At 46.4% G+C, this 21,898-nt stretch overlaps 7 protein-coding genes across 7 annotated transcripts; 4 read left to right on the forward strand and 3 right to left on the reverse strand.

Annotated features, from left to right (window-relative positions):
* Nucleotides 1-298: 298 nt before the first annotated feature.
* ACRALDRAFT_2045052 (uncharacterized protein) lies at nucleotides 299-1,862 on the forward strand (the record flags this gene model as incomplete). The annotated part of the gene is made up of 3 exons (XM_071021491.1): nucleotides 299-532; nucleotides 667-1,188; nucleotides 1,269-1,862. 3 exons carry the CDS (start codon nucleotides 299-301, stop codon nucleotides 1,860-1,862), a joined length of 1,350 nt encoding a protein of 449 aa, XP_070870826.1.
* An 8,773-nt stretch (nucleotides 1,863-10,635) lies between these two features.
* On the forward strand, nucleotides 10,636-12,993 carry ACRALDRAFT_213747 (uncharacterized protein; the record flags this gene model as incomplete). Its single annotated transcript, XM_071024133.1, has 1 exon — nucleotides 10,636-12,993. One exon carries the CDS (start codon nucleotides 10,636-10,638, stop codon nucleotides 12,991-12,993), a length of 2,358 nt encoding a protein of 785 aa, XP_070870827.1.
* Nucleotides 12,994-13,990: 997 nt separating this feature from the next.
* On the reverse strand, nucleotides 13,991-15,080 carry ACRALDRAFT_1066296 (uncharacterized protein). Its single transcript, XM_071017317.1, has one exon. It carries the CDS (start codon nucleotides 15,019-15,021, stop codon nucleotides 14,047-14,049), a length of 975 nt encoding a protein of 324 aa, XP_070870828.1. The 5' UTR covers nucleotides 15,022-15,080; the 3' UTR covers nucleotides 13,991-14,046.
* Nucleotides 15,081-16,648: 1,568 nt separating this feature from the next.
* On the forward strand, nucleotides 16,649-17,443 carry ACRALDRAFT_1073120 (uncharacterized protein; the record flags this gene model as incomplete). Its single annotated transcript, XM_071018066.1, has 1 exon — nucleotides 16,649-17,443. One exon carries the CDS (start codon nucleotides 16,649-16,651, stop codon nucleotides 17,441-17,443), a length of 795 nt encoding a protein of 264 aa, XP_070870829.1.
* Nucleotides 17,444-17,805: 362 nt separating this feature from the next.
* ACRALDRAFT_1078269 (uncharacterized protein) lies at nucleotides 17,806-18,605 on the forward strand. Its single transcript, XM_071018754.1, has 2 exons — nucleotides 17,806-17,923; nucleotides 18,004-18,605. The coding sequence occupies exons 1-2, from the start codon at nucleotides 17,872-17,874 to the stop codon at nucleotides 18,429-18,431; spliced, it is 480 nt and encodes a 159-aa protein (XP_070870830.1). The 5' UTR covers nucleotides 17,806-17,871; the 3' UTR covers nucleotides 18,432-18,605.
* A 241-nt stretch (nucleotides 18,606-18,846) lies between these two features.
* Nucleotides 18,847-19,411, reverse strand: ACRALDRAFT_2045057 (uncharacterized protein; the record flags this gene model as incomplete). The annotated part of the gene is made up of 2 exons (XM_071021492.1): nucleotides 18,847-19,110; nucleotides 19,223-19,411. The coding sequence occupies 2 exons, from the start codon at nucleotides 19,409-19,411 to the stop codon at nucleotides 18,847-18,849; spliced, it is 453 nt and encodes a 150-aa protein (XP_070870831.1).
* Nucleotides 19,412-19,893: 482 nt separating this feature from the next.
* On the reverse strand, nucleotides 19,894-20,899 carry ACRALDRAFT_1037654 (uncharacterized protein; the record flags this gene model as incomplete). Its single annotated transcript, XM_071015068.1, has 2 exons — nucleotides 19,894-20,679; nucleotides 20,738-20,899. The coding sequence occupies 2 exons, from the start codon at nucleotides 20,897-20,899 to the stop codon at nucleotides 19,894-19,896; spliced, it is 948 nt and encodes a 315-aa protein (XP_070870832.1).
* Nucleotides 20,900-21,898: the final 999 nt, after the last annotated feature.

A 21,898-nucleotide genomic window follows, 5' to 3' on the forward strand; every position in this document is an offset into this window, starting at 1 on the left:
GTGAGTTCCACCGAACCAATACAAGTGGGGCGGGCACGGGTGGGTGGCTTTGCTGGTACGTCGCGTTCGAGAATACGGAGTACATACCGGGCTTTGTGAGGATCTTCGAGAACAAGAGCCAAGTTATAAACTACGAGTGAATGGCCGAATCGATATTGATGAAAACTCGATGCGAAAGGTTGATAGTAAACGAGTTTCTTTACGAGTTTCTTTCTCTGATTCTTTCTTTACACATAACAAGTCATTGAACCAATAGCCATCTAGTGGAACACTGGAAACTACTAGTAGTCTATCTAGCATGGATTTCATCGCCCAACTCGTCGACTCTGCAACGGCCACGGCCGTTGATCTTAAGAAATTCGTTGCAAGCTGTCAAGAGACATTCGGAGGGATATCTAACGAAACCGTGGAATTTCCACGACGCCTTTCGAACGAGCTTCGGCAGTCAAAACAGGTAGTATTAGCTGATATTGTGGAACTACAGCGCTTAATCATGGGCCCGTCGGATTTAATCCAGCAGCTCGCATGTCATGTGAGTCTCTCTCTCTTATATCCGTTTCCCGTTACGTTGCTTCGCCCCATTCTCTTTTCTCTGGGTTTATGAAAGAGGACGGACAAAAAAAAAGATATATAAAAAAAAAGCCATGGCTGAAACAGTATTCTTAGGCCCAAATACTAGCTTGTCTGCACTGGCTATGCCACTTTCAAGTCTTGGCTTGTATTCCGCTGCGCGAAAGCGCGTCGACCAGAGACATCGCGGACCTAGTCGGCGTCCCCGAGCCTCAATTGAGTCGTATTGTACGCATGACAGCGACCTATGGCTTCTTACGTGAGCCGGAGCCAGGCAAGGTCGCACACAGCGCATTGTCGGCCGAATTTGTCACGAACCCGTCACTTCTCGACGCTATCGTGTTTCTCGCCAATACGGCGGTGCCGGCAGCCCTCCACATGCCAGCCAGTACCCAACGATTCTGCGATTCCAGATTCCCGTCCGAGACGGCCTATAACCTGGCCAGCAATTCGCCCGTCCCTTTCAGCACGGCGTGCGAGCAGCGACCCCAGCTAAGGCGGCAGTGGGCTGCTTTCAAGGAGCACGGCACCACAAATGTCGACGGGACCCTGGTGGGACTGCTAGAGTCGTTACAATGCGCCGATCGACTCCTTAGCGAGGCTAGCGCCATCGTGGAGGTATGTAAAGCCAACTCCTGCCGGTTTGGGTCTAGCCGCTGCTGATATACATTTCCCGGCCACTCTACCCCGCTCTGAAGATTGGCGCTAGCTCAATGACGCAGGCCGTCATGATCGCCAATCACTTTCCTTTACTCAAAGTCTTTGTGCAGGTAGAGGAAACCAATTCGGTCTTGCAAGGCCGATGGCCGAAGCCACTCGGCCCCGGCTCAACGCCAGAACCGCAACAAAGCCTCATGGATGGGCGGGTCTCTCTCCAACGGCGCACTATGGGTACCCCCCAGCCGGTACGCGATGCTATCGTGTACGTTTTCCACCTAAACGGGTTCGCAAACGGAGGCTTGGGCGCCACAGCTCGGGAGCGCATCCAGAGCGAGCTCAAACAGCTCGTGGACATGATGAAGATGAACAGCTCGGCAACGGTCGTTCTTACCTCCGGCTTGATCCCGGACCTGGGCAGTATAGGCGCCAGAGCGGAAGCTCGGGCGCGTTTGCGTGACATGACGCTTTTTCAACTCACGAACCAGCAGGATAATGAGCTGGGCGAAATCCTGGCAATGCTGGCCACACTGAGCGACATCACGGGTCGGCTGGTTCTGGTTAATAAAAATTGCTTACCGAGAACTGGCGACCTGGCACTGGAGCTTAAGTATCAGGCGTTTGTGCAAGGGTAGTAGTAGGTATACCAGTCAGGGTACTCCGTAGAGAGACAAAGAACAAGACAATGTTACCGCCGTGCCCCATCCCTCCCTGACAGTTCTTGGACTGTCCTGAACCCTCTATACTCCACACACACAGGAATTATTATTAATCTTAGTCCCTCCCTAGTCTATTTCCTTCTCAGCGAGTCGGCGCTAGTAAAAGCTTATAGCTCGGGGCCCGCTATGACCCGTGCGCCCGATGTTAAATCTGGCTAAGCTTATTGGTTATATTACTCCGACCCGGTGGCTATTGCACTTAACTTAATGTTGTTTTGGTTCCCGCAGATAGCGTTAGCCACTTTGTGTACAAGCCGCCGTACCGTCGTTCCCCGAACTGCGCCAAGATAATGGCCGGAATCCGAAGAAACAGGCTAATGGCGGATACAGGGAACTTTTTCTAATACTAGGACCTGCCCCTAGGGCAGGCTGCTAAGCTTATAAGTTATCGGACTATATCGGTATAATAAACGGTATGCGTTTACGGTAAAGAAAGTTATAATCCGTATCGAGAGACAGGCTTAATACCGATCCATCTAGTATACCTCCGATAATCTAGATTAGGAATAGCATAGATCTTATCTAGTCGATAACGCGTAGCGAGAGCCGATAATTTTTAAGGCCCGTGAGAATATCTTAACACGTTAAGGGGCAGATTATTTATTATTAGCTTTATTCTAGTATCGTGATAGGCTATACAATAAGAGCGGCGCTCTATACCTATACCTCTCTAAGGATTAAATATATTAGTTTATATATAATATAATATAACTAGATAAGGATCGGTAGTGTTATAGGCTGACCCTATAGAGATAATCCGGTAAAGCACCGGATCTTCCGACTAATCATAGTATACTCCTAGTAGGTCGCCGTGATATTATATTTAGGTCGTAAGCACCTATAGAGTTTTCCCCTTTCCTTCTTTTCTCCTTAGCTTTAGATAATTTAATTATTTAGCCTTACTCTATAAATAACTCGTAACTAGCCGCTTATATATCTAAAGCTTAGCGAAACCCATATACTACGCTAATAAAGATAGACTATCACTTCGATCTACCTCCCGGCGCTCCGTTACGCTTAGCGGGCGAGTCGCCTAAGGCTACGGAGTGGAGGAGGGAGATTATTAACCTTTTATAGACTTAAGTCGTGACCTTAACCACCTAGATCTAAGAATAATAGAATGCTATTAACTAGCTACTATAGGCGATATAAAACTAATAATATATAACCACGCCTTATCTCGCTATACTATTAGAAAAGACTATATAGGGCCCTTAGCCGCCCGTTACTACGCCTATACCCGATATAACGCCTATTCCGAACCTTAGGACTAAAGCGCTTCCACTACCCTAGAAGTTTAATAGTAAACGCTCTGAGTATATAAGCTAGTTATCCGAGATTCGTAAAAAGCTCCTACTTAATTAATATCTTTTCTAGAACGCTCACGAAAAGTGGTATTTTATTAACGCCTACTTAGACGAAGCTCCCCGCCGTGTTATCGCCTCCTTCTAGGCCGTAGGCGGAACCGATAGTTAATATAACCCCGAAGACTTCCTTAATTACCTTAACCGTATATATAAAGACGTTAACGAATAACCCTATGCGGCTAACGCCCTAAGAATATTATACTAGCGTAAAGACTAAGTATTCGGAAGCTTTATACCCGGTTTCGAATAATAGCTTATTATCGCTAAGGGAGGTTAATAGGATAATACTACGAAGATCACGTTCCTAGAGGGAGCTCTTAGTAATCGCCTTCGCGCCGCCCTTATTACCGCGAAACTACCGAATAACTACTACGCTTAAGTAACCGAAATATAAAGTATCGCTTAGAGACTCGAAGCCCTCGCTATAAGGCTATGGTTTAGCTAAGCGCTATATAATAATAATAATAATAATCACGCTCGTAATCACGATAGCGATATAAAGATAGGAGGAGTTAATCGAATATAAACTAAGAAAAAAAAGATAAAAGAGTGCTATAACTACGGAAAAAAAGGATACCTCGCTAAAAGATACCGCTTAAAGAAAAAAGACGCCGAGGATTATAAAGAGAACCGCGTAGCGAAGGTCTTAGTAGCCTCGGATAATAAGATAATCTATACATAAGTCACGGATAATAATAAAGACTCGGAAAAAGAATAGCTCTAGTATAAAAACGGGTACTAGAGCCTATTATAAAGGAATAAAGGGATTAAAAAGAGTTTATATTATAATCGCGTAGTAATTATTTAGCTCTTATATAAGCGCGGATTAATAAAAAGTTAGTTACTACTCTTATAGATACTAGATATAACTATTATATAACTATAAGTAAACGTCTTATAAAGTCCCTCCGCCTCCTATTAGTTAATAGGACTAAAAGACCCCTTTTAGGGTTCTCCGATACTATAAGGTTTACGAGGAGTTCCGGTATCGCTATATACGATCTTAAAATCGGTGGATATATATAACGATTATTCGCCTATATAATACCAGGATTAGATTATAATATATTCCTAAGGAAACTATAAATAAAATATAACGATATTACTTATTACGCGAAGAGATATCGCCTTTACTATAAAGTAGCCCGGATAAATATCCGACTCTAAGGCGAGGAAGAACCCGATAATATTAAAGCTATCCGTGGAGCTTAGGTAGTAACTAGGTCGGTGTTTATTAGTATTATATAGCGATTATAAAGGAGATAACGGTTTAGTAAAAAGGAACTCGCGCTTTACGCCGTTAGTATTAAGGATATCGATAAGGCCCTCCGAAGTAAGTCCCTAGTTAACCCCCGGAAGTATATCCTAGAAAAGATACTATAACGATTTCCGGACCTATTCTCCGACTTATAAGCAAACCGCCTTCCCCCTTATCGACCTAGGGTTAACTATAAAATAAACCTTATATAAGGGCCTAACGGTAAGGAGCCAGAATTACCCTAGGGCCCTCTTTATAATATATCCAGAGAGGAACTCTTAGTCCTACGGAAGACCCTTACCGACCTTATCGATAAAGGGTTTATATAAGCTAGCAGCTCCGCCGCTAAAGCTCTAGTTTTATTTATAAAGAAGCTAGGAGGAGGGTTACGATTCTATTACGACTACTATACCTTAAATACGATCACCCAGAAAGACCGCTATCCTCTCCTATTAATCACGGAGACACTCCGAAACCTAGAGTAAGCTAAGTGGTTCACAAAGCTTAATATAGTTACTATATTCTATAAGATCCGAATAGCCGCTAGCTATAAAGCAAAGATAGTGTTCCGAACTCGATTCGGCTTATTTAAATAGTTAGTATACCCTTTTAGACTTAGTGGCGCCCCCGCGTCCTTTTAATAATATATTAATAAGACGTTATAACGCTACCTTAACGACTTTATTACTATATATATTAATAATATCCTGATTTACTTAAGCGGGTCCCTCCGTGACTATAAGAAGAAGGTTAACCTGGTACTATAATCGCTAAGCGACGCAGGATTAACGCTTAACCTAGTAAAGTACGAGTTTAGCGTAAAGACCGTGAAGTACTTAGGGTTTATAGTTATTACCGGCTAGGGCGTTTTATACGACCCCGATAAACTAAAGGCGATCCGAGAGTAGGAAGCCCCGACCTTAGTAAAGGGAGTCCGAAGCTTCCTAGGCTTTATAAACTATTACCGTATATTCGTGGAGAACTTTGCCTATATTATATCCGCCCTAATAAGACTAATAAAAAAGGATCGAGTATTCTCCTAGGGTCTTAACGAATAAGCGGCCTTCGAAGAGGTTAAGAAGAGGTTCTAGGAGGAACCGATCCTACGATAATAGGTCTTAAGTAATAAGACCTTTATAAAAACCGACTATTTAGGATTTATACTAGGAGGTATATTAGTTTAAGAAAACGAATAAGGACGTCGTTATATAGTCGCCTATTACTTAAGGCGACTTATAGGAGCCGAGTATAATTACCCTATCTATAATAAGGAGATATTAGTGATTATAAGTTATATAATGTATTAGAGAGTAAAGCTCCTAAGTTATAGTCGCTTTATAATCCTGTTTAACTATAAGGCCCTGGAATACTTTATAATAAAGAAAATACTTAATAAGAAGTAAAGCCGATAGGCCGGTAAGCTCGCCTAGTTCGACTTTATACTAGAATACCGTAAGGGTGCCGATAACTATACCGCTAACGCTCTCTCGCGAAGAGAATAAGATAAACTAAAGGACTTCTTTAATAAATAGGAATAGGCGCGATATATATAGTTAATCCCCGAGACCTTAATTCCCCTAAAGATCCGCCTCCTTCGCGAACACCCACGAGTATTTAAAGCTAATAACGAATTATAACGGCTATAGGACGCCATGGCAAAAGAAGATAACTAGTATCGCTAAGCTATATAAGCCGTATCTAAAGGCGATCGATAGTTTTCCCCCTTATTAGGTCTCCGAGCCTAAATTACCGAATACGGGATTACCTTATAAGGACTACTAATATTCCGAGATCGCTTATAGGTACTAGGAGCCTAGGAAGGGAGTATATTACGAATATAAGTAATCTAATCTATACACGACTCTATAATTAAAGGTTACCCGGGGTAAGATAATATAATTACCCTTATAGCGAGACGCTTCTTCTAGCCGGGAATAAACTAAGACGTACGCAGGTTTATACGTAACTATAACGTTTATAACTAAAGCTATATATAGCGGAACGCTTAATAAGGACTCTTAAAACCACTCCTAATTCCCGAATAAATAAGGAGCGACCTATTAATAGACTTTATAACGGACCTGCCCCCCGCTAAGGAGAAGAAGTATAGATACTTATAGGTTATAACCGATCGACTTATAAAGGCTATTACCCTTAAAGCGATAGACTCTATAAAGGCGGAAGCTTATACTAAACGGTTCCTATACTATTATTTTCGGTTTTATAGTATACCTCGCTTAATCGTAAGTAATAGAGGTTCTAACTAAACGAGTCGCTTTTAGCGATACTTCTATAAATTAGCTAAAATCGAATAACGATTAAGTACTACGTATTACCCCTAGACCGATAAAGCCACCGAATAAGTAAACTAAGAAGTATAGGCGTACCTCTAAGCCTTTATCTGCTATATATAAGATAATTAGGACCGGTTATTACCCGCCGCCTAACTAGTATTAAATAACTAAGAAAGCTTTACTACTAAGATAAGCCTATTCTTCCTTAAACACGGATACTATATCGACCCGATCTAGATCCACGAGGAACTAAGCAGCGATACTCGGGAGTTTATAGCCTATAACCTGCTTCGCTATCTCTAAGAAGCTATAGAGTTCGCCTAAGCCTTAATAGCGGCCACGTAGCTATAATAGGAAGAGTCGGCGAATAAGCGCCGTATCCCCGCTAAACGCCTTCGTAAAGGCGACCTTATATAACTCTTACTCGCGAACTACTTTACCCTAAGACCGTTATATAAGTTAAGCTAGCTATACTAGAAGTATAGAGTTATTAAGGTTATTAACCCGTATATTATAGAACTAGATATGCCTTTAAACGTATACCCGAGGTTTTATATAGACCTCCTATAATATATAAGCGAAGACCCGCTTCTTAGTTAAATTCTACACGACCCCTAACCCGGACTAATTCATAACGGCCTTAAAGAAAATAAATAAATAGTAAAGGAAATCTTATACGCTAGGAATAGGAGGGTAGGTAGAGGCGTAAGGAGAGAGGTATTAGTAAAGTAAAAAGGATATACCTAGATATCTTAGGAACTAATAGAGTCCTTATAAGAATTAACCGCCCTAGACTATTATAAAAAGAAGTATAGCCCGATTAAAGTTAATAACGGACTACGCGAATAGTATAAAAAAAAGAAGAGTTATAGGAAAGGTAATAAGAGTTAAGTAAAGGTTAGGATAATAGTAAAGCCGTCTATATTAATTAAGTCGGGGCGGATAAGCCCCGCCCCTAGCTATCGGGTTTAGGTATCGAGATTAATATCGTTATAAGTATCCTTATAACTATTAACGCTTTTAGCGATAATAGGAGATAACGCAGACGCTATAACCTTAGCCTGCCTATCCTTTTTTTTTCCTTTAAAGGACTTAACGTCCTTTACCTTAACACGAATAACCCCCACGATATTCTTAACCACCTATAAGAACCGGTTAAGCCGGCGTAGGCCTTCTACCCCTATAAAGGTAATCGTTATACTAGGAATAGGCGTAACGATAATAGGAGGCGCCGCGATAGGTATAGGTCTACCTGCTATAATATAAGAGTCCTCGCGGGGGGGGGAGGCGGTGGCTTATACCGATAAGTAAGGCTTACTAGTACCCGAATCGATAGGCGTTAAGATAGGCTTATCCTTTTACGAAGTGCTAAAGGTCTTTTTTAAAACCCCGGACGCCTTTTAAAAGGCCGAATAAGCCGCTATAAGCGCCTCTATCGCCTTAGGGCTATAAAAGGGGTTATCGTTAACCACCTTCGCCGCCTCTAGGAGTGCTACCGACGGACTAGTTATCCTAGGCGGAGGAGGAACGCACCTATAACCGCCCTTTAAGTAATTATAGCACTTAGGATCGGGTATCCTTACTCCGGGTCCTAACTAATCGCGGTAATACCGCCTATCCTAGCTATTTATAATAGCCTTTACGTAAGAGTAGTAGAAGACTAAACGGGTCCCTTTAGGAGGATGTTTTATTCCACGAGCACGCTTCGCGGGGCTCTTAACCACTATAAAAGCTTTGCCCGCGGAACGCTTACCCTTAGCCTTAGCGGCTCGGGCTAGCTAGGCGCGGCGGTCTATAGCCGAGGCAGGAGAAATAATCTCCTTACTAGCCAGGGCGGGAGCAGGTGCCTCCTTACCGGTATTATTATTATTATTATTATTAGCCCCCTATATTATATATATAAGTTAGTAAACATCGCGCGAAGCTCTTAGGAAGAACAGGAAACGTACCTTAGGGGCCGGAGATAATCCTAAAAACTTAAATATCTTCTAGAGAGAGAGATAAGGGGTTAGAATAAAGAAACGGCGTGTAAAAGGGTGGTGGGCGATAGAAAACGTACTATTAGTAATAAGGGATATTATTAAAGAAAAGAAAAAAAAACGAGAATATAGAGGTAATAGTAAAGTTAGTATTATTAATAAACGAGTTACACGGTTAGGGAAGGTACGCCTATCGGTTCCTTATATAAAAGGAACGATCCTATAACCCGTCTATAAATAATAATAATAGCTATATATAACACGTTAATTAATCGTATAACTATAAAGGCCTACCTTAAGCGCTCTTTAACGAATAAAGAGGCTATTCGGGATTAAAAAGCCACTAAGGGTTATTATATAATTAATAAAGAGGCGTTATTCGATTAAATAATAACGCTCCGCGAACCTATACCAAAGACTAACGACTTACCGAGGGGGGAGGGGGGTAATATTACGGGCTAACCCTATAGAGATAATCCGGTAAAGCACCGGATCTTCCGACTAATTATAGTATACTCCTAGTGGGTCGCCGCGATATTATATTTAGGTCGCAGGCACCTATAGAGTTTTCCCCTTTCCTTCTTTTCTCCTTAGCTTTAAATAATTTAATTATTCGGCCTTACTCTGTGAATAACTCGTGACTAGCCGCTCACAGGTAGTAGCCCTATAGGTATAAGCATATTTAATTATAGGGGGAATACTTATATCACGATATATATATACCTATTTAAATTTTAGTACCTTAACTTAACCACTATTAATAGTCTATATCACCGCTATCCCTCTTAATAAACTAATATATTCTTAATAACCTAATGTAGGCGTATAGGAGGCTATATATTCATAGAGGTTATCGTGAAGAGCTTATTCTAATAAATCTATTAATATCTTTAAAATAGGGGTCGTTAAAAATTTAATAAAGTTATAACTAATTCTAGTTCGAGCGTTTTAGTCTATATATAAGCAGGAAGTAGTAATGGCTTTAGATGTTCTTTACCTAATAGACGTTAGTCTTATGCTATTATACTAGTTTATACCTCTCTATATAAATTTATATATAAAGATACCGATCTACGGTATAAACCAATAACCGCTTAGGATATAGGACCAAGTTATAAACTAACGTATTTAATTCTTATAGAGGTATACTAAGTATAGCTAGTATAGTTATATCTTATATCTTCTCCCGACCTAAAATAGTAACTCGTCGTTTTTAGTCGCTCGCCTAGACTACTTTAACTCTCTTATCCTAGGCTAAATAAATATCGGGGAGAGCATAGCATAACTATGTTTATTATAATCAGCGGGCTTGTTTAATATAGATACTAATAGAATTAGTGACTGTTGCTTAAGTTTAAGGGCCGATTGAAAGAAGAAAACAAAAAGAAAACTGTTAACGAATTCGCCAATCACTACCTATCCCGACTAATCCGTCGTGTATATCGACTCTAGTCTCGGTACACTCCGAAAGACAGTCATGCCCGGGCGCCCGGCTTCATATGTTAAACTTCGGCTTCTCGGGCTTGCCACTCCCGCCACTCCCAACACCCCGATACTGATGAGCGAGTATAGACGATAAGCACCCGATAGATAGCTACTAACGTTACATCTAGACTCTTAAAGTGAGGAAGGCCGAGTGGGAGCGAAGTATACGGACTGGTGCTTCTAGTCAATATATAACGTTCCTTTCACAATCGAATTTATAAAAGAAGCACACATCTATCAAAACCAATCACCCCCCCTATTGACTCGGTCAAGGTAGCTACTGCTACTCCCAAAGATACCATCGTCATGTCTACGACCACTGTGGAACCGACAGTTGAGACGCCATTCACTTCGGGCGCCGTCAGGAGTGGCAGCAACATTGACTTCTGGCGTTCGTACATCGAATCTCGTCCAAGCCCAACCGAAGACTTCTTCCAGCTCATCAATGAGTACCACCAAAAGCACGGAGACAACACATCCGACATTGCTCACGATGTCGGGACGGGCCCCGGAAACATTGCCGCGAGACTGGCAGCTTACTTCAAGCACGTTGTTGGTTCCGATGTGAACAGCGAGGCCCTGGCGGTAGCACCAGCACTCATGCCACAACACCTCCACGGCAGGCTTACCTTCATCCACTCTCCGGCGGAGGACTTGGCAGATAAGACACCCGCGACCTCGGGAGGAAACGGGACCACCGACTTGATTACCGTCAGCGAGTGCATGCCTCTCCTCAACGCGCCCAAGGCGCTCAAGGCGTTCCATCACCTGCTTCGCCCGGGGGGTACGCTGGGCATCTACTTCTACGGACCTTGCATCTTCGCTGATGGCGCTGTTGAAGAGTGCAACGCGGCATACGACAAGGTTGCCACACGCATCTGCGCCTTCAACCAGCCGATGAAGGGCACACCCGGCTTTCCCTTCCACCTCCACGCTGCAGAGACCTTGGAGAGCTACATGGACAACATCGCCTTTCCCGCCGAAGACTGGGAGAACGTGGTTCGTTACAAGTGGAACTGCGACATGCCCCTTCTTTTCAACTCCAAGGCCGGATTTGACTTTGACTTTGGTGCCGTGGATCGCAGATCCGAGGGCGAGGTTACGGAAGAGGCCATCAACCGTGACTTTTGGGGTGTAGAGTGGTCTGTTGCCGATGTCAAGGCCTACCTGGACTCGGTCTATCCCAACTATCGCGACAAGGCCGGCGCCCGCTACGCCGAAGTCGAGGCACTGCTGCAAGAGCTCGATACTGCCATGGGCGGGGAAAAGAGAAAAGTGACCTTTCCCGTGGTGCTGCTGCTGGCGACAAAGAAAGGAAGAGCCGTGTCCACAACCAAAGCTAGTCGGGTTCAGCTCTCTGCCGATTGTGGCAGCCTGGGTCGAGTCAACGAGATTCTAGGGGACGCTGTGCGAAAGACGGAAGAGCTGTTGCAGAAGAACCACGACGAGTTTCATGTTTTCTGGCGTGACCAGAACGGCCACAACCACATGGCGCACTCTCTGCTGACAACGTTTGCCCTCGGAGGCGACGCTCAGGAGGTGCAGCGTGCCTACGAAGACGGTCTGGCCGTGCAGCGCGCGCAGCCCGAAGCCGACCATGAAGTGATCAAGGGACTGGCCAATGACGAAAACATGTTTGCCATCCTGGGTCAAGTTGCCCAGTATACCAATGTCGTAATCTTCTTCGAGCAGCAGATGGATCAACGCGGCTGGAGAGACGTACTCGACAAGTACTGTTTCAGCGGAACCAAGCTGGCCGATATCATCTTGGCTCGTATGTACGAGGGCGCCTATCATCCCATTATCCATCTAGGCCTCGGCGTGGAGTTTGAGCAGCCAAGTATTATCGCCGAAGCCCTTGCCCAGGCCATTACGCATCCGGTGTCTGGTATTCCCGACTGTCTCCTCGCGACCTCGGAGATTGCCGACCAGGCCAAGGGTGGTCGGATGGACCTCTCGCTTATCGAGTTGTTCAACACGGCTCGAGAAAATGATGTTATCTTCCGTGGTCCACGCTGGGAGGACATGACTCTTAAGATGAAGGACGGCGTCTTAGGCAGGTCGAGAGAGGCCATTGTCAGACTGGCAGCGCAGTTCCGAGTGGACCCGTCTGACTTGGAGCGACGCGCCGCCGAGTCCCTTAATGGCAGCGCTTACCTCGCCGGCGCATCACAGCGACCCGGCAAGGCAGCCAAGATTGACTTCTTCCACATGCACGCCGTCACAAGCTCCATATTCCTTACCGTCTTGGTCCGACAGCCTTGGATCAGCCTGGAGAAAAAGGTTCGCCTGGTGGAATGGAAAGGCCGTACCGATCTTTTCTGGTATGCCGCCAGCGGATGCAGCAAGCTCGACGTCCGAGAGATCAACGACTACAAGGCCGGTGCAAGCGCCGGCATGGGCTGGAGCGAACTGTACCGCAGCATCAACAAGATGCACGACGATGGGCACGTGGCCAAGTTTGTTCGTGCACTGAAGAGCGGCCAGGATGTCTCTGAACCGTTTGAGCAGGCCAATCAAGCCACTTTCCGCCTTCAGGGAGACGCCTGGTTGAAGTTGGCTCGGATGGCATACGACTCTACTGTCGGCCTGCCTGACGAGATCAAGTGGATTTGGGGTGCTGGATTTGCCCAGGCCTGGGGCAATGTGCCTGCCAGAGCGTAAGGGGGTGCGAACAGCAAATCACGTAGTGAATCTCCTAGGTTAGCTACTTACATTCGCTTACGAACATGGTCAAGAAATGGCTACTCGTCAATGTCAACTGGTTTCAAAGTGCGCAGTCCGTGACTATAGTACAAATCACTCGTACATAATCCCTATAACTAAGCTAATAGTGCTGAGTTGCTTAGGCGCCGAATTTCATATAGGTACGGTTAGTCCGACTGGGGCACTTGGTTATTCCGACTGGGGCAGTACTGATAACACCTGATGCCAGCCGCCACGACTTCTTTTTGTACCTAGATACTTATACTGTAGACACGTATTGAGCGTATCGTCGTTACGATGAATTAAGCGTCACTACGATTAATTAAGTGTATCGGCATCACGATTAATCAAGTGTATCGTCGTTACGATTAATTAAGTGTATCGTCGGTATCGTTAGTATCGTCGCTATATCGATTGAGCGTATCGTCTCTACGATTAACTAAGTGTATCGTCGGTATCGCCTCTACGATTAATTAAGTGTATCGTCGGTATCGCCTCTACGATTAATTAAGTGTATCGTCGGGACCGTCGCCACGATCGATTAAACGTATCGTTATTAAGATTAATTAATTAAGTGTATCGTCGGTATCGCCTCTACGATTAATTGAGTGTATCGTCGTTACGATCAATTGAGCGGATATCTTGTAGTATGTGAAAGTATCTGGGTATAAGCGGAACACGGGGGCGGGTGTCACCGGCTGTCAACATGGACCCCAGTCGGAATAACCAAGTGCCCTAGTCGGACTAACCGTACCCTTTTATATATTATTATGCTCGCTTATGCCTTAATCTGTGGTGGTGGTACTGTCTTCCTGATCCAGCGGCGAGTATATCCTCACTTGCTGGGCCGCTGAGTGTCGACGACATTACCTAGAAGGCAAATAACGACCTGGAAATATTTCACTGGTGGCATATGGGTGGGGAGGCATAAATGGCTTGGACAAAGAAAGGAAAACAAAAGATCATGTATAATAAAGGTTGTCATATATCTCGGCCAACTTGGAGGCTGAGTTAAAAGTTGCTCATACACTGCGGGTGGATACCCTCAAGCTTCTTCCACAGCTCGTCCCACACTCTCTCCTGTGCCTTCTGCCCTTCCGCACTGGTCACAAAGGCGGACGGGGTGCCCGTTCCGCAGTCAGTCATGTACTGGCCATGGGATTCCACCCCTTGCGAGGCGGCGTGCACCAAGGTCCTGCTGCCAGCCTCGGTCGACCGAGCCAAGAGCAGCTTGATGAGCCAAAATGACCATGTCGGAATGTCACGGCCCAGCTCGGAGTGGCACAGCCCCGGATTGACCAGGTTGATGGTGACGGAAAAGGTCGAGGCAGGATATCTCTTGGCCAGTTCTCGTACGGCGAAGACGCCGAGAATCTTGGAGACGGGATACTGCTCATCCCAACGCTTCTCGCAAGCCTCCTTGTCGCTGACGGCATCCAGGATCTTTCCCTCGGGCGCCGATTTCTGCGGGAATGTGGTGTGGGCGTGGACATCGGACGACACAATGGTGAGCGTGGGCCTGATGTTGTACGCCTCGGCCGTGCTCTTGAGCTTGGGAATCACGAGTGCGGTAAGGAGCATGGTCGAGACAAAGTTGACCGTGATGCTTGCTTCGTTGCCCTCGGCCAGCGCGTATTTCCCCGGAGCGATACCAGCATTGGCGAGGAAGATGTCGACGCGGTCCAGTTCGCTGTTGACGCGCGCCGCGAACTTTTCTACGCTCGCGTAGCTGGCCATGTCCACCTCCCAGACGTCGATGACGTCCTTTAGGCGGCCCGTCATGCGCAAAATGTCCTCCTTGGCCTCCTGTCCTCGTTGGAGATTGCGCACAGCGAGAATGAGCTTGGAGGCGCCCATGCGAGCGAAGTGGCGCGCTGCTTCTTTGCCAAGTCCTACATTGCTTCCTGTGATGATAATGGTTTGGCCTGAATAATCACCGGTTGGGTATGGGAGGTGCTTGAATAACTGGCTATATAGGAAACCCATGTTGAAACTTGGATTGGTATGTGCTGTTGTCGTTGGGTAGCCTTTTTCGTTTTGTTTTCTTTAGGGACTTAATCGACTGTGAGGGAAGAAAAATACCTTGCCCTTGAAGTAAGCTTCGAAGGGAAATGCTAGTGGAGCGCGTACGTGGAGCGGTCCTAGGGGGAGACCCCCCGGACTCCCCTTTAAGAATACGTACCCACGTACCACGGGAGCTAAGGATACTAAAGCCATAAACCGTATAAAGTATATACGCTAATCAGGAGCACCGGTCTTCCCCCACCCCCTGCTCGTTCTTCCGGGTCTTCTTAAACCCTTATAGGCTAGAATAATCCACTACCCTGTATAACCCGAAATTAGGTGTATTTTAAAGATATTTCGAAGTATATAAATATCTATAAAGGAAAGAGTATTAGGAATAATATACTAAAACACTATGCCTAAAGCGGGCATAAAAGCATAATATTATTAATTCGTTATATACGCGCGGCAGCTATTATACTTAGCATAGCTACCTACTTTATAATAGCTATGGCTATAATAGCTGCTACTATAATAGCTATTACCGTAAGAGCTACTACTGCTATAAGAGCTGCTACTGCTTAGGTATAGGGTAACACGTTTAAAGTAAAAGGTAAAGGAGGAGGAGAGTTACGAAATAGATTAAAAATTTAATATAAACCTATAAATTTAATATATATTATATAATATAATATTCTATTATATACTATATAATATATTATATAATATAATATTTTCGTAATATACGATAAGTATAGTGATTATATAATTTACTAGTTACGTAACTATATTACGTAGCTTATATATCTCCTATAACCGATTTCTTACTTTATATAAATATAAAGAAATAAAAAGAATATACTCTCCTTTAAATGCTATACTATTATAGGTAGTCCTCTTTGTTTCCTTACGCGTTTCGCTCTGTTTATACTTATATATATCGAAATACCTTTAAAATATAGCTAATTTCGGCTTATAGGGATATAGTGGATTATTCTAGCCTAGAAAGGTTTAAGAAGACCCGGAAGACCGAGTAGCGGTTAGCGGAAGACCGGTACTCGCTAATTAGCGGCCTAGAAACTTTTGCACTAGTTATTAGCGCCGTTTTTCATTGCCTTAGTTAAAATCAGCTACGCGCTAAGGGGCGGTTTATACCTGCTATTGCTCCCTTTCGCACAGGACGCTCCGCTATACTAGGTCGACTAGTAAGCGGAAGTCGGGGGAGGCCGTTAGGAGGCCCACTTCGCTCACCGAACTGCAGGTCAATAAGGCCATTCCTCCAAACATCCGATAGACAACCTGGCACGCCCTCACATAAAGCATCCGTCAATAATTGTCAATTAACAGTAGTCGGCGTCGTTTTGGAAGTGTTGTACTGTACTGTGCTATACTGTGTAGCAAATATCTTCAAGTCCCATCACGTACCCCGTATATATCGGACAAATATAGCCTGCTTAGGAAATTAGGAATCAGGGTAGTTAGACGAGACGAGCACCAGCCCCCGCTCCCTTTAACAACACCAATTTTTTCTCCTTGCCGCATAGTTACATACCTACCGTCTTTAGCAAAAACACCACTCGCTGTCAGATCCACATTCCACATCGTCAACATGGTCTCCTATGCTATCTTGGGCGGCACAGGAAACTGCGGGTCTGGCCTGATCCAAAACCTGCTCCGGTCGTCAAACGCAGGCATCAACGTTTACTGCCGCAATGAGGCCAAGCTGTACCGCATGCTTCCAGAGACTGCCGACAACAAGCGTGTCAAGGTCTTCGCAGGCAGCATTCAAGACGTTAAGCTCGTGGAAAACTGCATTCGCGGCACCAAAGCCGTCTTCATGACGGTCACGACAAACGACAACATTCCCGGCTGCTCCCTGAGCCAGGATAGTGCCTCGAGCGTGATCCAGGCGCTGCAGAACATCAGGGCCGCTTCCCCCGATACCTTCAAGGCGCCCAAGCTGGTGCTGCTAAGCTCGGCCACAATCGACGACCACCTCGCACGCCGTATGCCCTTCTGGTTCCGCCCAATCATGCTGACCGCGGCTTCGCACGTGTATCGCGACTTGAGGCTCGCGGAAGAGTATCTGCGGCGCCATGAGGACTGGGTGACGACCATCTACATCAAGCCGGGAGGTCTCTCGCTTGACATTCAGCGTGGTCATCAGCTGAGCTTCGACGAGGAGGAGAGCTTCATCAGCTATTTGGACCTGTCGGCTGCCATGATTGAGGCCGCAGACGACGAGCAAGGACAGTACGACGGCAGGAATGTGGCCGTAGTGAACAAAATCCGCGGTCAGGGAGCCAAATTCCCACCAGGGACGCCTTTGTGCATCCTGGTCGGCCTTTGTCGGCATTTCTTTCCATTTGCTCACAATTGGTTGCCCAAGACGGGACCGGCGTAATGGACGCATGTGTTGAATTCAGGGGCTGTGTGCTCGGGGGGGAGCGATGATCTCAGGAATGTATGATTGTATTCGATATAAGAAACGAAAGGAAAAACAGGAAGGTGTGCGTGTTCTAGATACATCTACCCAATTAGCATCTCGTACGGACATCAATAGCTATGCACCAATGAACATGAAATCGGGGAAAACGGACCCCGAGGGCCCGAACCCGATAAAAGTATCGGCACGGGCTTATCATGGTCTTATCATGGTCTGATCGTGACTTTTCCACGTCTCTAGGATGATACCGTAGGTATGTAGATAAAGGCGCTCTTCGCAGCGCCCCTGTGATACACTCCTTCAGGTCATAGCAATACACTCCCTGCTTTAATTGCCAACTTACCACAAGTTCGAACCCTCCGACTCGTCCAAAAAAACCAGCAGCCATGGCGAAAACAATTAACGGAGCGGCCGCGGTTATTTCGGGGTCTTTCCTCTCTGGTTTGTAGCACCCAAGGGCATAAGTCATCGCGGATGTGCTTCACTGGAGTAACTAAACACGACTAACACACTCCTCTCAGGGGCGATGATGTCTCTTTGCTTTATCATGGTCCCCGTCCTCTTGGATCTCGCAACCGACCCTACCCTCCTCGTTTCCCAATGGCGACACATGTATTGGTGCGGCCACAAGACAATGCCATTCCTGGCTATCGGTACTTTCATTATGTATGCCTCGGTGTGCATCCGGCTGCGTCGGGCGAGAAGATCCTGGCGCGTCCCCGCCCTGGCCGCAGCGACTACGCTGACCATGCTCCCCTTTACGTGGATCTGCATGGCTCCCACGAACAACACGTTATTTCGATTGGATGCCGAAGGACAATTAGGACCACTGGATATTGGTATCGAGGAGGCAAAAGGGTTGGTGGTGAAATGGGCCTGGCTCCATTTTATGCGATGCCTGTTCCCCCTATCAGGTGCTCTCATCGGAACGTTTGGACAGCGCTGAATCGCTTGCTTGATCTTGTCTTGTACATCTTGCTCTGCTCTTCTACTTACGAGTCGTCAACTTGCCAGAGCTCAGTATGGACTCTGGAGGGGCGACGAGAACGAATAGGTATGCAGCAGAGGGCACGTAGATAGATAGCAGCTAGGTCCAAACAAGTAAGTGTGACTATCTCCGAAAGGCGTGAAGCAAGCAAAAGACCCCTACGCCGTAGATTTATAAATCATAGCTGTGCCGGCGCAGTTCCCTCGCGCGTGATTGATTCTTTTAGTGCTCCCTGCGGATTCTGGGCTCTGGCAAAAAGCGCGGCGTCTTTAGATCATCTCAATGCTATCACTCGCCATGGGCCATAGTACCGGAAACGTAGTCTGGAGCAAGCGAACATAAACGTCATTGGCATCTATCTAAGCACAGGCTTCTAAGCCTTCTTATCATGGACTACAACCCCATCGTTAATCAGCTCCGTGACCCAGCCAATAGTCATCATGCTCCGCTTAGTATCGGCAAACTTCTCATGATCGCCCTGTAAATGCTCTTTATACCACGGGTCCTGCTTCATTCGCTTATAATCGTCCACGCTGTGGAACACGACCTGGCTAAAGCAGTCAAAGTCTGCGAGCTGCGTCATCTGGTGGTCAAAAAGCCGTGTCATAAGACCGCGCGTCTCGGTAGTGTTGTGGATCTGTGGCTCCTGTCAGAAAATGACTCGAGATTGGGAGAATCCTGGTGCTTCATGACAACGAAAGACGAGATGACGTGGGGGTAAATTGGTAATGCAAGATAAAGCCACTCACCATCGCCCACCTTTTAACGCCATATTTCACCATCAAGCCACTTGTCATTGGTGCCGAAACTTGGGTCATATGATGTCTATAGTCCTCCTCGCTCATGCCAGGTCGTCGATAGCCGCAGATGGTCAAGCAGAGGAATTGAGTATTAGGGTCGCCGGGAGGGGCGGCGGGAATGTCTTGGTTATCAGACATGTTGCAGAGCTTTTGTGAAGTGAAAGGCTGAGTAATAGTAAATGTATCGTTTCTTAGAAACCCATCGGTTTTTACTTAATACATGTACCCTTTGGTTACATATCGGGGAGCCTTATAAAGTCTAAGCGCGGGGTTACCGATAGTTGAAGATAATGGATTTCGGCAACCCACAGAATCTGGTTAGACCGAAGTTGGCCAGGCTGCTGACTGACAATTGCCCGATCGGGCAATTGTCCCTAGTCCGACCCCCGACCCCCGATCCCCGACCCCCGACCCCCGACCCATATTACTTGGCGCATCGGCCGGCGGAGCCATACTGTACATGTTACATGTCACATGCCACAATGACATCCACTGCGAATTCCCAAGTCGGACTGTGGATATATCATACATCAATCAATTTGAAGGAAAAAAAAAAACAGAAGAAACGAAGACAGAGCCCCGAGAGACCGGGAGACCGGGAGACCGGGGGAGATTGAGAATTAGCCCGCAACATCGACTGCATACCACTTCCTCTCCTTCTCCCCCCGTCGGAACTGAAAACCAACCCGACAGTCCCCCGCCAACTTACGGAGCACCTCATCAATAAAGGGCTCCAATGCCAAGGTCCTCATGCTTTTGTCCAGCGATTCGCCGTAGATCTCCGTCACAATCTCCTTGACAGTGACAGTCCTCGAACCACGGGCCCCAAGTCTCCTCAGTGCCTGCATGACCTGCCTCTCTCGTCTCCATTTGCTCTCCAACTCCCTCTCGATCTTGGCCGGCAGGTCCATGATGGTGATTCCGTGCGCAGGATACCCGATGGTGCAATGTTGAGCGTGCATATTCTGCAGGCTGTCCATGAACGTGCCCAGGTCCTCTGCCACACTGGTTCCGTGTCCGAGAACATTGTCACCGGTGAACATGGCATTCTCTTCCTCGAGCACGAAGCACATGTGATCATCCGAGTGTCCAGGGACATGGAGAGCGCGCACAGTCGCACCTTCAACCCGGAACACCTGACCATCGTAAATGTCCTGCTGGCCATCCTCTGGCTCGTTCTTGTAGATGGAGTCTTCCAGATGTGGATAGAGTCGGATCAGGTCCGGTACGCCGCCGGTATGATCTCCATGCCAATGTGTCAGTAGCACGTGGGAAAGGCTGATGCCCATCTGTTGCAGTGTAGATGAGATCAGTTCAGCCCAAGTCGGTTCGCCTCCGCCCGTATCCACAATGAGTCGATGCCTGCCGGTTCCGACGACATAGGTGTTCGTCCCTTGATATGTGAACTGCGTCAAAGTGTGAGCAAAGCAATATATCGTCGAAGCGTAGTTAAAATGTGAATACCTTTCCCGGGTTCTGGCCTAATATGCGTAGGACGCGAGGAGTGAGCTGTTCGACGTGTGGGAGATCGGGGAGATTCGCTGTCTGGCCGTTGAGATAGTCTTCGAATGCACAGATGTTCAGAGATTTATTGATCTGCCTGTAGCCGCCCTTGTCGGCAAGCATGACTTCGGTATCCGTTGTGTGTATCATGTTGTGTCTTGTCGACCTCGCCCAATCAACACAATATTGAAAAATAGACTAAGTATTCCGAATTCAGGCAGTAGTCTTTTGAAGATTTTGCAATATGTGGTCAAGGGATGAGCAAGAGGTTTGTTGAACATGGGAAGTCGAGATTCATGCCATCCATGCTCGCAAAAACCATGTTCACTACCTCGCATGGAACGCTATGGGCACTCAAATGGAGACCGGAGGTCTCTTGAATGCTCGGATAAGTGAAGAAATTGCTTGGTGAGCTTTGGTCCTAGACCCGTCAAGTTCGGAGTCCGATTCGGCTGCCGCAAGTTCACATGGCATGGCGACGTCCAGTTGTCCTGGCATCTAACCAGCCACAGTTTTTCTTTCATTATACTGTTAGCTAGGACTTCGTACAACTTCTTGATGGTATGAAATCCCGAAATCGGCCTACAAGGCATCCCGTCAGCGGTTACATCATGCTCGGGCGCGGTGTATTTGCGTAGTCGCCCACACTCGGGCGCCACTCAGTCTCCGAGTAGCTCAACCAACACGGCACTGGAGGTTTCGGGAAAGCTGTAGCGTCAGTGTCTAATGCGGACACAGAGCTCAGAGCCCGGTCGCTTGCAAGGAACACGCAGAAAAAGCTCAGGTCCGATCCACTCCATCAGTCCGGTCTCAGGTCTCTAGCACCGATTCTACGACCGCTGTCGATATGGCGGGTCGCTTATGTCCCGTTACCGAACTTGAAGTGATAACTTAAGCATAATTGCATGTATTTAATGTATAGACGAGAGGTTCCCTTCTGTCTTTCTCAAGTTCCAAGGTAGTTACAATAGTTTCAGCCGCTAAAACGAAGCGTTCAACACACCATCGAGATTCGACACGGATGCTCTCAACTAGAGTCCTTGACTCCTTGTCAGGACCTTAAAGTGCACTCCCGCATAGTTTTTCGTTTGAGCTGGGCACGTGCTGAGACCCGAAATCCTC

Source organism: Sodiomyces alcalophilus (assembly GCF_042370955.1).
Source record: "Sodiomyces alcalophilus JCM 7366 unplaced genomic scaffold ACRALscaffold_11, whole genome shotgun sequence".
Classification (NCBI taxonomy): Eukaryota; Fungi; Ascomycota; class Sordariomycetes; order Glomerellales; family Plectosphaerellaceae; genus Sodiomyces; species Sodiomyces alcalophilus.

Bases quoted from the DNA above. Each gene is read 5' to 3' on its own strand.
- ACRALDRAFT_1066296 (XM_071017317.1), bottom strand. From the start codon at position 15,021: ATGGGTTTCCTATATAGCCAGTTATTCAAGCACCTCCCATACCCAACC.
- ACRALDRAFT_1078269 (XM_071018754.1), top strand. From the start codon at position 17,872: ATGGCGAAAACAATTAACGGAGCGGCCGCGGTTATTTCGGGGTCTTTC. The intron at 17,924-18,003 runs CTGGTTTGTAGC...ACACACTCCTCT, and splicing joins TATTTCGGGGTCTTTCCTCT to CAGGGGCGATGATGTCTCTT.